At 36.8% G+C, this 20041-nt stretch overlaps 1 protein-coding gene across 8 annotated transcripts in view; it reads right to left on the bottom strand.

Moving 5' to 3' along the window:
- The window catches only part of EPB41L5 (erythrocyte membrane protein band 4.1 like 5), a 175439-nt gene that overhangs the window by 95802 nt on the left and 59596 nt on the right, over positions 1-20041 (bottom strand). For all 8 annotated transcript variants that reach the window (XR_009211878.1, XR_009211879.1, XM_058434302.1 and 5 more), the window contains 10 exons: positions 19818-19896; positions 18477-18521; positions 18248-18300; positions 16938-17058; positions 16713-16800; positions 15126-15214; positions 6508-6577; positions 3253-3422; positions 2102-2208; positions 533-560 (listed from right to left, as the gene is read on the bottom strand). Coding sequence is in view for 6 of the 8 variants with exons in the window: in XM_058434302.1 (XP_058290285.1) it covers positions 533-560; positions 2102-2208; positions 3253-3422; positions 6508-6577; positions 15126-15214; positions 16713-16800; positions 16938-17058; positions 18248-18300; positions 18477-18521; positions 19818-19896 (850 nt within the window). In the remaining 2 variants the exon portion in view is untranslated. The remainder of the gene's footprint in view (positions 1-532; positions 561-2101; positions 2209-3252; positions 3423-6507; positions 6578-15125; positions 15215-16712; positions 16801-16937; positions 17059-18247; positions 18301-18476; positions 18522-19817; positions 19897-20041) is intronic.

Genomic DNA, 20041 nt, shown 5'->3' with positions numbered 1-20041 from the left:
ATTACCCACCCTACATAAAAAACTAGACAATGACATTATAAGAAAACTACAGGCCAATATTTCTGATGAATAGACACACATAAATCCAAAAACATACTAGGCTAATGAAATCCAGCAACATAAAACATAAAGAAGGACTATACACCACAACCAAGTGGGATTTATCCCAGGAAGAAAACTGTTTATTTGCAAATCAACCTTTCTCCTTTGTGCTCCTTATGTATAAGGATCATAATTTATCTTTAGATCCTCAGCCACTTGCCAATAATAAATGTATGTCATTCTCTTTATGAATGGTTCATCTGCCCCGACCCCATTCTTTACTTCCTTAAACTGCTTTAATTTTTCATCATGTCAATTTTATCTGGCATTAATGTTCATTTATTCCCTGATATATCCCTGGTGCCTTAGGGACAACTTGACATTTTGACAACCTGACATTTTGATAGGTCTTAAATATTTGTTTAATGATAGCAACTACATAAATCCCAAACATTCTATATCAATTCCTAAGTTGCAAAACATTACTTACCTAAGTTCTTCAGGTTTTGTAGCACAGGCTAACAGAAGAAAAAAGATAACACCTCATTAGTTTCACCTTACATGATAAACTGCTGCACTATTCAAAGCAAAACTTTAATTGCTTTACAAGCCATGTTTCAAAACCATAAATTTATTTCTTTGAGAAAGGGTCTTTTATGTTTTTGTAGAGATAGGGGTGGGTCTCACTACTGTTGCCCAGGCTGGTCTCAAACTCCTAAGAGTTGAGCTTTTGGGCTCAAGCAATCCTCTCACGTTAGCCTCCCGAAGTGCTGGGATTAAAGGTGTGAGCCACCACATTTGGCCCCAACCATAAATCTAAAAACCTTCAATTCACCAAAGTGTTTTGGGATTCACATCATAGAGTCAACAATGGCAATTATTTTCATTTTTCAAATAAAGCAATGCAATGCATATATATCTCCTCCTTTTAAACAGAACCAATCTGTAAGCCTCCACAGTGAGCTGACTGATTATGAATTATCATCAGTGGAAACCAAGAGAAAACTTAGGGTTTTAAAATCATCACAATTCATTTATAGCTGTATATTTCATTTATAGCCACACCAAAACTTATGAGTATAAATCATTTTTATAAAAAAGTCAATACTGCCAAACATAAGATCATTACAGCTGTTTTTGGACAACTGGTGTTGACTCTGACAGTGGAAATACTTAAAATTAAATTTGCATTTTAATGCAAATTCAGTTTAAAACCAAACACAAGGTTTAATTTATTTGTCAAAGTAAACAGTGCTTTTTCTTATATAATTGATCTTAATCAACAGTAACAATTATGAATTAGGAAATGTCTATGTATAACAATGATGAATATATTTTAAAATAGTATTTAATAGAATCCTTAATATTATAATACGAAATAAATTTTACTTAAAAAAAATTCATCACAAGACAATGTTTTGGCCAGGCATGCCTGTAATCCTTTTAGGATTCGGGAGGCCGAGGTGGGCGGATCACTTGAGGTCAGGAGTTCAAGACCAGCCCAGGCAACACGGCAAAACCCCATCTCTACTAAAAATACAAAAATAAGCCAGGAGTGGTGGCGCATGCCTATAATCCCAGCTACTCAGGTGGCTGAGGCATGAGAATCACTTGAATCTGGGAGGTGGAGGTTGCAGTGAACTGAGATCATGCCACTGCACTCCAACCTGAGCAACAGAGTGAGACTATCTCAAAATAAATAAATAAATAAAAATGTTTTTTAAAATTCCTAAGGAGATTAAGGGATGTTTTGGAATGAGATCTGTAAGTCAAAAAGGGAGAGAATATGTTGCTCTACAGAAACAGTTTTGTATACAAAAACTGAACATAACCTCAGACTATCATTTGAATTGGGATTAACATAAAGTTGAATCTCTGCTAACAATACAGGCAATTTTTGTCTGTGTATCCCATGAAATTGATTCTGCCAGAAAAGTACTTTAGTTGACTGGAACAGACCTGAGGAGGAGATTCAGGTAACTTCCTCTTATGGAAACAACACCAGCACATAATTAATTGTCATGGAAAAATAATCCTTTGAAAGAGGGTTACACTTCACCTTTCATTTGTAGAGTTCGTCTAGAATATCGTTTGCTGGGCCTTCTTTCAAAGGATGTTGATCTTCTTGCTTTATTGGTTTTTGTGGTCTGATACTCTGTTTTCCCACTAAATGAGGCAGAAGTAAGGGAAATTTTAGGTCTACAGTAATAAAACACACACAAATAAGACAGTCTACATTCAGGTTCTCCTTAAAAGAATCATCCTAAACTTCATCGCACAGGAACAACTATTAATATAGTCTTGATCTCTCTCTTTACCATATCATTCTTTCACTCTTTAGGCTTTTGTGAAATATGCAACAGATTATGTTGGTTTTATTTTTCTCGTATGCATGCGTATCACCTAAGTACACATTAAATAAGTTTGGAATATCTGTCCTTTTACGGAAACTCCCTCCCTTTCCCATCTACATTCCTCAGTGCAAAGTGTGTAAATAAAAGAATATTTTCAGTTACTTTTTCTAATTGTGACATTCACTTTTCAGTATAATTTTCCAGAAATGGTTTTTAAGACTATTGTCTTATTCTCCTTGATTTCCATTTAAATTCTGTTCAGAAAATGCCTCCTTACTTTTAATATAAGTAGAATACAATACTACTTCTATTAACTCCACACAATCAACTGGCCACATTATTGGTACAATCCATTTCTCCTTTAACTGATTTCCATGGCATGCAGAAAACTCACAACCAATAATCCACTCTCCAGTAAACCAAAACATTTCTAACTCATGACAACAAACAAGGAGTCATGAGAATAATGACCTTCAGGTTTACAAAGAACCACAAATGTTATCCAGACTAATATCCCATTCAGTGCAAGAAACCCTTTTCTATATGGTATCCAGTGGTGGGTGGAGAGTCCATAAAACTCTTGTTAAATAGATAAACTGGGAGTGGGTTAATATATAAAGTAAATATCCAGAGGGGCATAAAAGCCATTATACAATTACTGTTTTCCCATCTATTCAAGAAATTATAACCAATAACAGTACCACTTTTTCTATTTTATTTTGGCCAATGGAAGACTCTGGCAAACCACCTTATTCCTCTCTACCTTAGTTACCATATCTGTAAAAAACAGAAGGTTGGCCTAAATTTTTTGGCCTGTATGCAATGAAAGATAGATAAAACAGCTATTAAAATTAACCTATATCTAAATCGTGATCCTAGTCGAATAAATCCTGATCGATGAGAACTCTTTTGGACGGGGCCTCGAAGGCGGAAGAAAGCATGATGCTCCACAGCACATTTCCATAAATGTTTGCATGCTTTTGGGTGATCCAGTCTAAAGACAAATGTATGTTCCTGTTCTTTGCCCTGAAAAAGAAAAGTATATATAAAAGGATGATTACTAGTTCAAACAGTCCTACCTCCTATTTCTGAGATACAAACACATCCATGAATAAAGGATCTAGTGTGCTCCCTGAAATTCAGACACTCTTTATAGTATCAACATAATAAGGGCAGAGTTGAAATCAAGTTGCTCATTTTATCAGCCAATACAAAATTATTCCTAGGAGTTATTCCCCTCTACTTACATGATCTCATTTGTGAGAGAGACATAAAATGAGATTTCATCTGCCATTATTTGGGATAACTGTATAATTATAATTTGAGGGATCATATCAGATCTGGCAGTATGTATCAACAGCCCTAAAAATGCTCATTTTTGTCCTAGTAACCACACTCCCATGAGTCTAATTATAATAGTTAACATTCATATAGAATTTTTTCTAAGGATTTCACATAAATTATCTCAATGAGTAGATACTATCATTAGCCCCATTTCATAGATAAGGAAACTGAGGCTCAAAGAAATTAAGCCCAAAATCACAAAGCTATTAAGAAAGAAAACCAGAAATGAACTTAACCATTACTCTTGCTCCAGAATCTACACACACCTCTAACAACTAAGTTATACTGCCTCTCTGGGGAAAATTATTTCCTAAACATCAAAAGTTATATATGAAGATGTATTTTTCCTCAGTCTCATTTATAATAGTAAAACTTGGTACAAACCCTAAACGTCCAAAAAAAGAGAAATGGTCAAGTAAATAGTGGCATATGTAAAAAATTATACAGAGGGATAAATGAATAAATGATGAATGAATGAATGTGCTATTGTTTATTCCTATTACACAATAGCATATATATATGTTAGATCTACATAGGTACATGTTTAGATAAAAGAGGCAAGCTGCAAATATATATAATTATGCAAGTTTTTAAAACAATTCTAATATGTGTTAATATTTGGAAAAAGTTAAAAAATATATATGAGAATAATACTCTCCAAAATTGGTGACTAGGTACCAGAAGAGGGTAGGTAGTCAGGGGGTTAGACTTTAGTTGGTATTATTTATTCATGCACATAATTGTATTTATCTTTCTCTAAAAGAGATCTGAAGCAAAATGTAAAAAATGTTAAATCTAGATCATGAATAAGATGGTTATCTATTTTATAATTTTTGGTACTTTTCAGGTTATTTAAAGACACTATTAAGACAGTAAAGATGGATATGCTAATTACCCTGATTTGATAATTACACATTGTATACACGTATCAAAATATCACTCTGTATGCAATAAATATGTACAATTATTACATGTCATCTAAAAACAAAAGTGGAAAAAGGGCAAAACAAGGAGTAGATGATACTTGCAACACTAATATCTAACAAAGAATTAATATCCAGAACATACAAAGAATTTTTTCAATGAATAAAAGGCACATGACCTAATAGAAAAATGAGCAAAAGATTTGAGTAGGCACTTCATAAAGAAGATATCCACATATCCAATAACTACATAAATAAGTACTAAACCAGAGTCGTCATTAGGGGAACACAAACTAAAACCACATTCTACTCCACGAGAATGGCTACAATGAAAAAGACAGAATTCCAAACATTAGCAAAAAAAGAAAAAAACACCAATAACATTGCTGGTGGGAGTATAAACTCATATTAAATATTTTGGAAAGAGGTTTGGTGGTACGTACAAAAGCTAAATATACATACACCTTAGTGTTCAGAGCAGCACTCTTTTTTATTTTTTAACTTTTATTTTGGGTTTGGGGTACAAGAGAAGGTTTGTTACATAGGTAAACACATGTCATGGTGGTTTATTGCACATGTTATTTCATCACCCAGGGATTAAGTCCAGTTATCTTTCAGTTAGTTATCTTTTCTACTCTTCTCCCTCCTCCTACCCTCCCCACTCAAGTAGATCCCAGTGTCTGTTGTTGCTTTCCTTGTGTTCATAAGTTCTTATCATTTAGCTCCCACTTGTAAGTGAGAATATGTAGTATTTGGTTTTCTGTTCTTGCATTACTTTGCTAAGGATAATATCCTCCAGCTCCATCCATGGTCCTGCAAAAAAGATCTCATTCTTTTTTATGGCTGCATAGTATCCCATTGTGTGTTTAAAACGGGAAAAGTATAGCAGTCAAATTACTGAGCAGAGGAAAATGAAAGAACTGAATTCAAAAAAAAAATCTTTTCATCATTATAAAAATGTTTAAACATACAGAAAAACTGAATACCCATATACAGTGTCTAGATTCAACAACTGTTAACAATTTGCTCAAATTGCTTTTATGTATATCTGTATGCATATGTTAAAATTTATTAATTTGCATAAAGTAAAATTCTTCTTGCCTTTTCTAAAGTATCATATAAATGGAGTCGTTCAATAATAATTTTTAAAATCTGGCTTCTTGCATTAAGAACAATGCATGTGAGTTGCATCCATGCATGTATCAATGAAGAACCACACTGTAACTGATACAAAGGTAATCTTTAATTCAAAAGGCTTTATTATTATTAGGTAGATCTTTTTGATCAGTTAATAAGGAGATAAAGTTGGTCTGCCACAGTGGCTTACTCCTGTAAACTCAACATGTTGAGAAGCCAAGATGGGAGGATTACTTAAGGCCAGGAGTTTGAGAGCAACCTTGGCAACATGCTGAGATCCCCTGTCTCTACAAATAAATGAAAAAATTAGCCAGGCATGGTGGCATGTGCCTGCAGTCCCAGCTACTCAGGAGGCTGAGTGAGCAGGACGATCACTTGAGCCCAGTTACAGTGAGCTATGATAGTGCCACTGCACTCCAGCCTGGGTGACTGGCTGGGTCACTTAAATGTAATTTTTTATACACCTCAGATATATTATCAATGAAGAAACAAGAAGACATTTTTATATTATTTTTCATCCTACGGGCAGAAAACCATATTTTTAGCATGGTATGACCCAAGTAAGGAAATTATTTAAAGCATTAATTATACTGTTTGCATTCTGTGGCTCTTTAAAACAATGAGGTACAGTCCCTCTTTTAGAGAAATAAGTTACCACATAATACAGTCACTGTTAGACAAGTAATACAATATAATTTCATTCCTACCTGATCATCATCTTCTACAACCACCAAGGTTAATTTATTCTTCTTAAAATCCAATCTGGTTATCTTCGGCCTATAATATAATAAGAGAATAAAAGCCAAATTACAAACAAATGTTCTCTAAATATGAAAAAAATTGTTTTTATTTCAAATACATTTAACCATCTAACTCCTGAATTTAAAATTGACAGAAGGGTAAATATAACTTGCAATGCCCATTAAAAGACAGGAAACAGAAAAACACAGTACGTTTCAAAAGCAACATCTCTGACAAAATTGAGGCTGCACAGATCAGATATTAAAAATGTTAAGGAAAAAGAAATCTATGTATCCGATAGGTCTCAATTATGGTGTAAGAGATTTTTTAGGTCTAGGAAAAATTGTTCCAGTGTTAGAGCAGCAGCACAAGAACTAGACAAAGGAACGACCACGAAGCTTAAAAAAAAAAAAGCCATAAAGAAAAACACTGATGATGGTTTTCAACTCTTTTCGTTTGTTTGAGATAGGTTCTCCCTCCATTGCACAGGGTGGGGTGCAGTAGTGTGTTCATAGCTCACTGCAGCCGTGAACTTCCAGGCTCCAGTAGTCCTCCTGTCTCAGCCTTACTCCCACACCACACCAGGCTAATTTTTGTATTCTTTGTAGAGACAGCATCTCGCTACGTTGCCCAGGCTGGTCTCAAATTCCTGGGCTCAAGTGATCCTCATACCCTGGTCTCCCAAAGTGTTGGAATTACAGATGTGAGCCACTGCAACCGGACTCAACTGATTTCAACAGGAATTTTGGTTTGAGGAAATACATCTTAATTTTTTTAACCTCGCTTTATGGCCCGCTTTCCAACTGTATCTCCCTACTTGTAAATTCCAAACCACCTACCACACATTTGAACTCTGTATTTCCATAAATTGTGAATGTCAAAACAATGTGACACTCACATTGACTAATCTTTAAATATAACATATAAAATAGATGTAAAACATAACTTTACAAGAGCTTTACTAAAACAATAATGAATAAATAATAGCAGGAAAAAGAAAGGAAACAGAATCTCGCTCTGTCACAACGGCTGGAGTGCAGTGGCGTGATCTCGGCTCACTACAACCTCCACCTCCCAGGTTCAAGCAATTCTCCTGCCTCAGCCTCCAGAGTAGCTGGGATTACAGGTGCGTGCCACCATGCTATGCCTGGCTAATCTTTGTATTTTTAGTAGAGACAGGTTTTCACCATGTTGGCCAGGCTGGTCTTGAACTCCTGACCTCAGGTGAGCCCCCGCCTTGGTGGGAATTACAGCAGTGAGCCACCTGGCCTTCCCTAAGTATTCTTCTCAGTGCTTCACAAGTATTAATTAACTCTCAAGACAACTTTATAAAAAGGTAGAAAAGGAGCTTTCTTTATCTCTCTGCCTAAAGCATTCTTAGGCCTGGAAGCAGTTTCCATTTGCCCATAGGACAAGCTGGAGGTATGAGGGGATTTAACACCCAAGAAATTGGAAGATAATTGCCCGAGGTTCTTCACACATCAAGGGACAACTGTAAAGGTGTTCAACTCAAGTCTCTCAGAGTCCCTAGCAAGAACACCCAGATGCAAAACTAAATGAAATACTACCTTCGAGAGCAGTGGTTCTCCCAGCACGGAGTTTGAGATCTGAGAACGGACAGACTGCCTCCTCAAGTGGGTCCCTGACCCCCGCGTAGCCTAACTGGGAGGCACCTCCAGTAGGGGCCGGATGACATTTCACACGGCCGGGTACCCCTCTGAGATGAAGCTTCAAGAGGAACAATCGGGCAGCAACATTTGCTGTTCAGCAATATTCACTGTTCTGCAGCCTCCGCTGGTGATACCCAGGCAAACAGGGTCTGGAGTAGACCTCCAGCAAACCCCAACAGACATGCAGCTGTTGGAAGGAAAACTAACAAACAGAAAGGAGACCCACACCAAAACCCCACTTGTACGTCATCATCATCAAAGACCAAAGGTAGATAAAACCACAAAGATGGGGAAAAAACAGAGCAGAAAAGCTGAAAATTCTAAAAATCAGAGCACCTCTCCCCCTCCAAAGGACAAGCTCCTCACCAGCAATGGATCAAAGCTGGATGGAGAATCACTTTGACGAGTTGAGAGAAGAAGGCTTCAGATGATCAAACTTCTCCGAGCTAAAGAAGAAGTTCAAATCCATCGCAAAGAAGCTAAAAACCTTGAAAAAAGATTAGACGAATGGCTAACTAGAATAATCAGTGTAGAGAGTCCTTAAATGACCTGATGGAGACGAAAACCATGGCACGAGAACTATGTGACGCATGCACAAGCTTCAGTAGCCGATTCAATCAACTGGAAGAAAGGGTATCAGTGACTGAAGATCAAATGAATGAAATGAAGCGAGAAGAGAAGTTTAGAGAAAAAAAGAGTAAAAAGAAATGAACAAAGCCTCCAAGAAATATGGGACTATGTGAAGAGACCAAATCTACATCTGATTGGTGTGTACCTGAAAGTGAAGGGGAGAATGGAACCAAGTTGGAAAACACTCTGCAGGATATTATCGAGGAGAACTTCCCCAACCTAGCGAGGCAGGCCAACATTCAAATTCAAGAAATACAGAGAATGCCACAAAGATAGCAACTCCAAGACACATAACTGTCAGATTCACCAAAGTTGAAATGAAGGAAAAAATGTTAAGGGCAGCCAGAGAGAAAGGTCAGGTTACCCACAAAGGGAAGCCCATCAGACTAACAGCGGATCTCTCAGCAGAAACTCTACAAGCCAGAAGAGAGTGACGGCCAATAGTCAACATTCTTAGAGAAAAGAATTTTCAACCCAGAATTTCATTTCCAACCAAACTAAGCTTCATAAGTGAAGGAGAAATAAAATCCTTCACAGACAAGCAAATGCTGAGAGATTTTGTCACCACCAGGCATGCCTTACAAGAGCTCCTGAAGGAAGCACTAAACATGGAAAGGAACAACCGGTACCAGCCACTGCAAAAACATGCCAAATTATAAAGACCATCGAGGCTAGGAAGAAACTGCATCAACTAACGAGCAAAATAACCAGCTAACATCACAATGACAGGATCAAATTCACACATAACAATATTAACCTTAAATGTAAATCGGCTAAATGCTCCAGTTAAAAGACACAAACTGGCAAATTGGATAAAGAGTCAAGACCCATCAGTGTGCTGTATTCAGGAGACCCATCTCACGTGCAGAGACACACACAGACTCAAAATAAAGGGATGGAGGAAGATCTACCAAGCAAATGGAAAACAAAAAAAGGCAGGGGTTGCAATCCTAGTCTCTGATAAAACACACTTGAAACCAACAAAGATCAAAAGAGACAAAGAAGGCCATTACATAATGGTAAAGAGATCAATTCAACAAGAAGAGCTAACTATACTAAATATATATGCACCCAATACAGGAGCACCCAGATTCATAAAGCAAGTCCTTAGAGACATACAAAGAGACTTAGACTCCCACATAATAATAATGGGAGACTTTAACACCCCAGTGTCAACACTAGACAGATCAATGAGACAGAAAGTTAACAAGGATATCCAGGAATTGAACTCAGCTCTGCATCAAGTGGAACTAATAGACATCTACAGAACTCTCTACCCCAAATCAACAGAATATACATTCTTCTCAGCACCACATCACACTATTCCAAAATTGACCACATAGTTGGAAGTAAAACACTCCTCAGCAAATGCAAAAGAACAGAAATTGCAACAAACTGTCTCTCAGAGCACAGTGCAATCAAACGGAACTCAGGATTAAGAAACTCACTCAAAACCACTCAACTACATGGAAAATGAACAACCTGCTCCTGAATGACTACTGGGTACATAATGAAATGAAGGCAGAAATAAAGATGTTCTTTGAAACCAATGAGAACAAAGACACAACATTCCACAATCTCTGGGACACATTTAAAGCAGTGTGTAGAGGGAGATTTATAGCACTAAATGCCAACGAGAGAAAGTAGGAAAGATCTAAAACTGACATCCTAACATCACAATTAAAAGAACTAGAGAAGCAAGAGGAAACACACTGAAAAGCTAGCAGAAGGCAAGAAATAACTAAGATCAGAGCAGAACTGAAGGAGACAGACACACAAAAAACCCTTCAAATAATCAATGAATCCAGGAGCTGGTTGTTTTTTGAAAAGATCAACAAAATTGATAGACCGCTAGCAAGACTAGTAAAGAAGACAAGAGAGAAGAATCAAATAGACGCAATAAAAAATGATAAAGGGGATATCACCACCGATCCCAAAGAAATACAAACTACCATCAGAGAATACTATAAACACCTCTACGCAAATAAACAAAAAATCTAGAAGAAAAGGATAAACTCCTAGACACATACACCCTCCGAAGACTAAACCAGGAAGAAGCTGAATCCCTGAATAGACCAATAACAGGCTCTAAAACTGAGGCAATAATTAATAGCCTACCAACCAAAAAAAGTCCAGGACCAGACAGATTCATAGCCAAATTCTACCAGAGGTACAAGGAGTAGCTGGTACCATTCCTTCTGAAATGATTCTAATCGATGGAAAGAGGGAATCCTCCCTAACTCATTTTATGAGGCCAGCATCATCCTGATACCAAAGCCTGGCAGAGACACAACAAAAAAAGAGAATTTTAGACCAATATCCCTGATGAACATCGATGCAAAAATCCTCAATAAAATACTTGCAAACCAAATCCAGGAGCACATCAAAAAGCTTATCCCCCAAGATCAAGTGGGCTTCATCCCTGGGATGCAAGGCTGGTTCAACATATGCCAATCAATAAACATAATCCATCATATAAACAGAACCAATGACAAAAACCACATGATTATCTCAATAGATACAGAAAAGGCCTTTGATAAAATTCAACAGCCCTTCATGCTAAAAACTCCCAATAATTTAGGTATTGATGGGACATATCTCAAAATATTAAGAGCTATTTATGACAAACCCACAGCCAATATCATACTGAATGGGCAAAAACTGGAAGCATTCCCTTTGAAAACTGGCACAAGACAGGGATGCCATCTCTCACCACTCTTATTCAACATAGTGTTAGAAGTTCTGGCCAGGGCAATCAGGCAGGAGAAGGAAATAAAGGGTATTCAATTAAGAAAAGAGGAAGTCAAATTGTCCCTGTTTGCAGATGACATGATTGTATACCTAGAAAACCCCATCATCTCAGCCCAAAATCTCCTTAAGCTGATAAGCAACTTCAGCAAAGTCTCAGGATACAAAATCAATGTACAAAAATCACAAACATTCTTATACACCAATCACAGACAAACAGAGAGGCAAATCATGAAAGAACTCTCATTCACAATTGCTTCAAAGAGAATAAAATACCTAGGAATCCAACTTACAAGGGATGTGAAGGACCTCTTCAAGGAGAACTACAAACCACTGCTCAACAAAATAAAAGAGGACACAAACAAATGGAGGAACATTCCATGCTCATGGATAGAAAGAATCAGTATCGTGAAAATGGCCATACTGCCCAAGGTAATTTATAGATTCAATGCCATCCCCATCAAGCTACCAATGACTTTCTTCACAGAATTGGAAAAAACTACTTTAAACTTCATATGGAACCAAAAAAGAGCCCATATAGCCAAGACAATCCTAAGCCAAAAGAACAAAGCTGGAGGCATCACACTACCTGACTTCAAACTATACTACAAGGCTACAGTAACCAAAACAGCATGGTAGTGGTATCAAAACAGAGATATAGACCAATGGAACAGAACAGAGCCTTCAGAAATAATACCACGTATCTACGACCATCTGATCTTTGACAAACCTGACAAAAACAAGAAATGGGGAAAGGATTCCCTATTTAATAAACGGTGCTGGGAAAACTGGCTAGCCCTATGTAGAAAGCTGAAACTGGATCCCTTCCTTACACCTTATACAAAAATTAATTCAAGATGGATTAAAGACTTCAATGTTAGACCTAAAACCATAAAAACCCTAGAAGAAAACCTAGGCTATACCATTCAGGACATAGGCATGGGCAAAGACTTCATGTCTAAAACACCAAAAGCAATGGCAACAAAAGCCAAAATTGACAAATGGGACCTAATTAAACTAAAGAGCTTCTGCACAGCAAAAGAAACTACCATTAGAGTGAACAGGCAACCTACAGAATGGGAGAAAATTTTTGCAACCTACTCGTCTGACAAAAGGCTAATATCCAGAATCTACAAAGAACTCAAACAAATTTACAAGAAAAAAACAACCCCATCAAAAAGTGGGCATAGGATATGAACAGACACTTCTCAAAAGAAGACATTTATGCAGCCAACAGACACATGAAAAAATGCTGATCATCACTGGCCATCAGAGAAATGCAAATCAAAACTATAATGAGATACATCTCACACCAGTTAGAATGGCCATCATTAAAAAGTCAGGAAACAACAGGTGCTGGAGAGGATGTGGAGAAATAGGAACACTTTTACACTGTTGGTGGGACTGTAAACTAGTGCAACCATTATGGAAGACAGTGTGGCGATTCCTCAAGGATCTAGAACTAGAAATATCATTTGACCCAGCCAACCCATTACTGGGTATATACCCAAAGGATTATAAATCATGCTGCTATAAAGACACATGCACACATGTTTACTGCGGCAGTATTCACAATAGCAAAGACTTGGAACCAACCCAAATGTCCATCAATGACAGACTGGATTAAGAAAATGTGGCACACATACACCATGGAATACTATGCAGCCATAAAAAAGGATGAGTTCATATCCTTTGTAGGGACATGGATGAAACTGGAAACCATCATTCTCAGCAAACTATTGCAAGGACAGAAAACCAAACACCGCATGTTCTCACTCATAGGTGGGAATTGAACAATGAGAACACTTGGACACAGGAAGGGGAACATCACACACTGGGGCCTGTCGTGGGGTGGGGGCAGGGGGGGGAGGGACAGCATTAGGAGATATACCTAATGTAAATGACGAGTTAATGGGTGCAGCACACCAACTTGGCACATGTATACATATGTAACAAACCTGCATGCTTTGCACATGCACCCTAGAACTTAAAGAATAAAAAAAAAAAAAAGAAATACTACCTTCAATTTTTTGAGGGAAATAATTTTCAACCTACAATTCTATCCTTGGCCTAGTTATCAAGAAAGAATAAAAGACAAAAAAATCATTTTAAGGCATTTAAGGATTCAAACAAATTACTTTTCGTAGGCAGTTACTTTCTTTACTTAGGCAGTTGGCGGGGGCAGGGAGGACAAAGAAAAAGGAAACCATGGGAGGACCACACAGGACTCTAGCTGAGAACACGGGAAAGGGAAGTCTCAAGATAAAAGCTGGAAAGTAACCTGTGCAACAAACAGTTCCACGGGGAACACAAGAACTATTTAATGTAACCCTTGATAACTTAAAAAAGCTTGAGGAGAAGAAAAGGCAGGTAATTTAAAGGGATGTGTGGGGTATGTGAGATGGGGAAGCCAAGAACTCTAGAACAAAAACAAAAAGCTAAAAAGAAAGGAAATGTAATACCAGTCGTGAGTTCCAGGACTTCAGAGCTGATCAAGAAAATGTACTGCATAACAGGCTTTATTGAGCAGTGTTTGGAAAGGGTTGCCTGATAAGGGTGGTCCTTCATAGCAGGTGACCTTCCAGAGACAGCAGCTGCAAGGCTACCATCAGATGGGGAGGAGGGCAAGGAAACTTTCAGTAAAGAGGGGAATCTGAGAGGGGGCTTAAGAGCCTAGGGGACGGCATTCAGCAGTTAAGTGTGAGGGATCTGAGTCGGAGAACTCAGAAAGGCAGCAGTGGTTTTGGGGTCCTTTAATCTACAGAGCTTGACTTATCTATGGCCAGTAGATGTTAGGGTACAGTTTCATGGGATATATAAAGCAGAAATGGCTAAAACTATACATAGCAGGCTATGTTTAAAGTAACTGGATGTGTCAGAATTTGAGTTTGATGCCAGAGGTCTTTGCGCTAACAGTCCCTGTCTAGTGTACAAAAGTAAACACCTAAGCTCTGTACTATTCTGATAGAGACATCTTATTGTAAACACTACCCTGACTGTCAGCTTTTAGAATACCAGACAAAATCTGATGGACTCAGTTATGGCCAAGAAATCCAAGTAAAATCTATCCTTGATGTAAAAGTAAAACATAAATGTAATTTAAAAGTATGAACAATAAAAGCTGGAACAGTATAAGGAGCACAGCTTAGAGAAGGGATAAAAATATTAGTATCTTCCTCTTACACAATAGGGAGTAAAGGGATTGTGGAATAATAAATATTAAAAGCAATGACATGACTACATGGAGGGAGGAAGTGCCCATGTGAACATCTGATACACATAAAAATATAAATATTTATATCAAGATATAGATTGTGCTATACTTTGAAAGTAATGGGAAATACAGCTAGAAGAGTTTTAATAATTACCTCTGGAGAGTAGGAATAATGATGCGTAATAGTGTGACAAGAGACAGTTGCTTTCATTGACAAGTTTTTCAAAACTATTTGATTTCCAAACTTGTTTATGTGTTAACTTTATTTACTCATTAAAAACCAAAACAACAGTAAGTATCTTTGACAATAACTCTTGCTTACCAAAAAAATAAGCCAATTTTGGTATCTCCTTCAAAAACAAGGACTCCTGTTGGTGTTAGTCCCAAACTATAGTCATTCCCATCTCTAGCCTAATTTAAGGGGAGAAAAATGTGTTAGCTTTATTTGTACAAAACAGGTTTCACATTGACACAACTTTTAAATTTTATTTTTGTATTGAATTGTATTAATTATATACAGGCTAATATATGAGATGTTTTCAACAATTAGAGTATCCATAATAACATTCTCAGAAAAATTTATGCATATATTTTTATTTCTAGTCATTGAAACACTAGAGTTTTAAAGTGTATCTTCATTGAAAGTGGGTAGTTACACTCCCACTACAAAGAAAGCTGTTTCCACATTCTTCCCATATTGTACTTACCACTTAAATCATGTTATTTTGGAAAAGACTGCTGATATGGTTTGGCTCTGTGTCTACACCCAAATCTTGTGTCAAATTGTAATCCCCAGTATTGGAGGAGGGGCCTGGTGGGAGGTGACTGAATCATGGAGACGGACTTCCCCCTTGCTGTTCTCATGATAGTGAATGAGTTCTCAAGAGATCTGGTTGTTTGAAAGTGTGTAGCACCTCCCTCTTTGCTCTCTCTCCCTCCTGCCAGCCATGTAAAGATGTGCCTGTTTGCCCTTCACGTTGCCCCATGATTATAAGTTTCCTGAGGCCTCCTGAGAGGCAGAAGCCTGTACAGCCTGCAAAACCATGAGCCAATTGAACCTCTTTATAAATTTATGTCTTTATAGCAGTGCGGGAATGAACAAATACAACCGCCTTTCTGGAAAAATGTTACTAGTTAAACTAGAAATAACTTAAATCACTACAAAGCTGTTCTTAAGTTTATCAAAGTCTTTAAGCTATAAATCTTCAACTTTGCATCCTGAATTATTTTAACAGAGCCTACTCAGTGTAAGTCATATAATAGGAAGTAAAAAGGATAACAAATGGCTCGAAAGCTTAAAACAATTTTTTATAGCAAAAAAAAATAAAAAAAACCAAACACCGCATGTTCTCACTCATAGGTGGGAATTGAACAATGAGAACACATGGACACAGGAAGGGGAACATCACACTCCGGGGACTGTTGTGGGATGGGGGGAGGGGGGAGGGATAGCATTGGGAGATATACCTAATGCTAAACGACGAGTTAATGGGTGCAGCACACCAACATGGCACGTGGATACATATGTAACAAACCTGCACGTTGTCCACATGTACCCTAAAACTTAAAGTATAATAATAATAAAAATAAATAAATAAAATAAATAAATAAAATATGAGGGGAAAAACCCACATATATTGTATACAAAAAGAAAAAAAAAAAAATAACAGCTTAAAAGGACCAAGTACCTTGTTAGGGATGTTGGTTGCTTCTCTTCTTTCTTATAATGAACCTTTCTGTGAGATTCTAGTCATTCGGTATTTAATCTCAAACTTTTTAACCATACATCCAAAGTACCCAGTGCTAGCTTATGCAAACTCCATGCCCTCCCTCATACTGAAAAATTCCACAGTCACTGTGAACCTCCAAAGAATAAGTTTTTAAAAAAGCATCACAACACAATGCTTACCTTGACCACATGCATATCAACCCCATACATTTCTAGCCATTTGGCTTTATTCAGATAATTGGTTTCAGCCTGTGCTGGTGTTTGACCTCTGAAATTTAAAACAATGATTTTTAAAGTAACAATAAATATAAAATAAATTCTATACCAAGGATAGAAACAGAAGAAAATGAATATGAAATAACTGTTGTGGGGATTTTAAAGAAAGTATGGTCAAATGCCAGATACCTGTCTTCCTTCCATTTCTCAAAAATAGCCAGTTCCATCTCTTCAGTCTGAATAGGCACGAATCTGAACTCAGAGACAAGTTCAGGACTATGCTCAGCAAGATCATAGTCACCAAGTTCAGCTATAAACATAAGTTTCAAAAGTTATATTTCCTGCTAAATCCTCCGAAAACCATTTCATTAATGAAAACTGCTAAGATTAAAAAGATTCCTTCTTAGGAATTTCTTACAAAAATTTGTAATACTCAGACAAGTCTCCAAAAGTAAATCTAGCATATTAGTCATACACATATATCTCATATTTATCGTTGGTAGTATATTTTTAATTACATATCTTTCTCTTAATGTATTCACACTTCAGTGCTTAACCTTTGAAAACTGCTTTCTAGACTTCCATAAAGAAATACCTCTGACCTTATAGTGAATAAATGAAAAAATTTAGCAATCGTTAAAAGACAATTAACTGGCATCTATTAAGAATATTACTAAGGCTGGGTGTGGTGGTTCATGCTTATAGTCACAGTACTTTGGGGGGCTGAGGTGGAAGATCGTTTCAGGCCAGCCTAGGCAACATAGCAAGACCCTGTCTCTAAAAAAAAAAAAAAAGTACAAAAATTAGCCAGGCATGATGGCCTGTAGACCCAGCTACTCAGGTGGGAAGATCGTTTGAGCCCAGTAGTTCAAGGCTTCAGAGAGCTACAATCATGCAACTGCCCTCTAGCCTGGGGACAAGAGTGAGACCCTGTCTCAAAAAAAACAAAACAATATACTGATATACACTGAATACGACCCCATATACCAATCTAAATATAGTCCCTGTCTTCCAAAATTTTAAAATTATTAATCCTAAAGAAATAACTGAAAGGAACTAAAAAAAATCGGGGGGAGGAAGCAGCAGGGAAAAATCTGAACAATGCACAGTATATACTCATCTGTGGTTATTTCTGAACAAAATGTGGGTTTGGAGCAAAAGGACTGCTAAGCTATATGGCTTCGGCAACAATTTACTCTTATATAACTGCATTTCTTGTAAGGAAAAAGTTAGCCGAAGTCCCAATCTTAACATTTACAGACTTATCAGGTAGACTACGACATTTCAACACTTTAGGTGGAAAGGGCGCAATTACATGAAAGGGAAGAAAAAAAGATAATGTTCTAAAACAAGTGAAAGTCAGAGTTCGACACTGATACAAGTTTATACAAAAACAGTGTTGTTTCTTTTCTTGCACATAATTAGAATCTTCTTTAACTAAAAACACACAAAAAAAGGATTATACTTGAGTCTTAACAGTCAACATAAGAATTGCTTACCTTGCAGATTATAAGCTGCCAATTGCACTGCTGTATCAAAGGGACAGTCTAATCTGAGACCAAAACACAAGTTTGTTAGACAAGTTGATTTTGTAACCTTCATTTTAAGACAAATGAAAATAATACATGTTTTATGTTGACCATTTCTTTTTCGCAACTATAAACTTACTTTCAAAATAATTTTTCAACCACTCATGAAAATGTACATTTATCCTTAAATAATACTCACTTTCCACTGAGAATATCTTGTTTTAACTGAAGAACAAATAAATACCTAAGAAAAATAAAAGGCACAAACTTAACCCAACAGCACAATCTACTGTGAAAAAAAACTTATACTTCTAATTTGAGAAGTATTATTTCATTAAAAATTATTTGTATTAATGTATAAAAGATGTACATAGTTTGGGGATACATGAAATAATTGAATACATTCATATAATTTGTATGGATCAGGTCAGTATATGTGGGGTATCCATCACCTTAAATATTTTTCTTTTCTTTATGCTAGAAATATTTGAATTATTTTCTTCTAGCTATTCTGAAATGTAAAATACGTAATTGTAAACTATAATCACCCTACTGATCTAACACTAGATCTTAGAAGTATTCTTAATTATAGTCCCGGCGCAGTGGCTCACACCTATAATCCCAGCACTTTGGGAGGGCGAGGCAGGTGGATCACTTGAGGCCAGGAGTTCAAGACCAGCCTGGCCAACATGGCGAAACCCCGTCTCTATTAAAATACACAAATTGGCTGGGGGTAGGAGCACATGCCGGTAATCCCAGCTATTTGGGAGGCTGAGGCATGAGAACTGCTTGAACCTGGGGGAACAGAGGTTGCAGTGAACTGAGAACATGCCACTGCACTCCAGCCTAGATGACAGAGCGAGACATCTACTTCTTATGTGAAGGGATACAGGCATGGATGCAACTGCAGATGATAGCTACAATCTCAACGTCAAGGTGTTCTAGAGGAAACTCTTCTAAAGGAACTCAAAAGCTCAACTTTTTCATTTAATAAATAGTATGTGTATATGGAGCAATGAATTTATAATAGAGACCATGAATAAATACAAAGGAGGAAGGATAAAATTAAAATAAGTACATACAACATAAGGTTTATTCAAAACTATTCAAACCAATCAGAATCTGATGTTTTTCATTAATTAATGGCATTTCAATGAGTAAAGAAAGTTGGGCGCCAATTTGAATAAACTCCCTGTGGCCAAAGATAGATTATTCTCAACAATAATAAATATAATATTGCAATGTATTGAAACATGTCGATCCTGTTAACATTCCTGAGTTGCAAGTGATACTTTAAAAAAAGAATTCACTAGTCATCTTTGGAGGATGCTAAGGAACCAACTGTTTATTTTGAAAATGATAAAGGAAAAGAATCATACACTTAAAAAACACGTCCCAGAATAAAATTCTATTATTTGAGGTCTTGTTACCAGGGGACAGGAATCCATTTTATTAGCTGGCTATAAATTGGAAACAATATAAAGACAGTCTTTCAAAACTATCAAAATACCCCTGGCACAATTCTAGATAGTGTTCTTACCGGGTTAGCTCCTCGCGAAGGTTATTTGGTTCTGAAGAATAAAACTTAACTCGAAGATGCAGACAATAGGGTGAACCAACTGTCATTTAAAAAAAAAAAAAAAGGTTTTAATAAAATAAACTACTTAAATAATACTTTTCAGCCAGAAAATTGGTCAAAAATCTACTGAAGTGAGACAAAAGATCAGGTTTTTATAGCATTATTGCAGGTTAGATCATAGGCTT

The sequence above is a fragment of the Hylobates moloch genome, unplaced genomic scaffold, assembly GCF_009828535.3.
Source record: "Hylobates moloch isolate HMO894 unplaced genomic scaffold, HMol_V3 SCAFFOLD_24, whole genome shotgun sequence".
Lineage (NCBI taxonomy): Eukaryota > Metazoa > Chordata > Mammalia > Primates > Hylobatidae > Hylobates > Hylobates moloch.
This window is presented reverse-complemented; position numbering and strand designations above follow the sequence as displayed.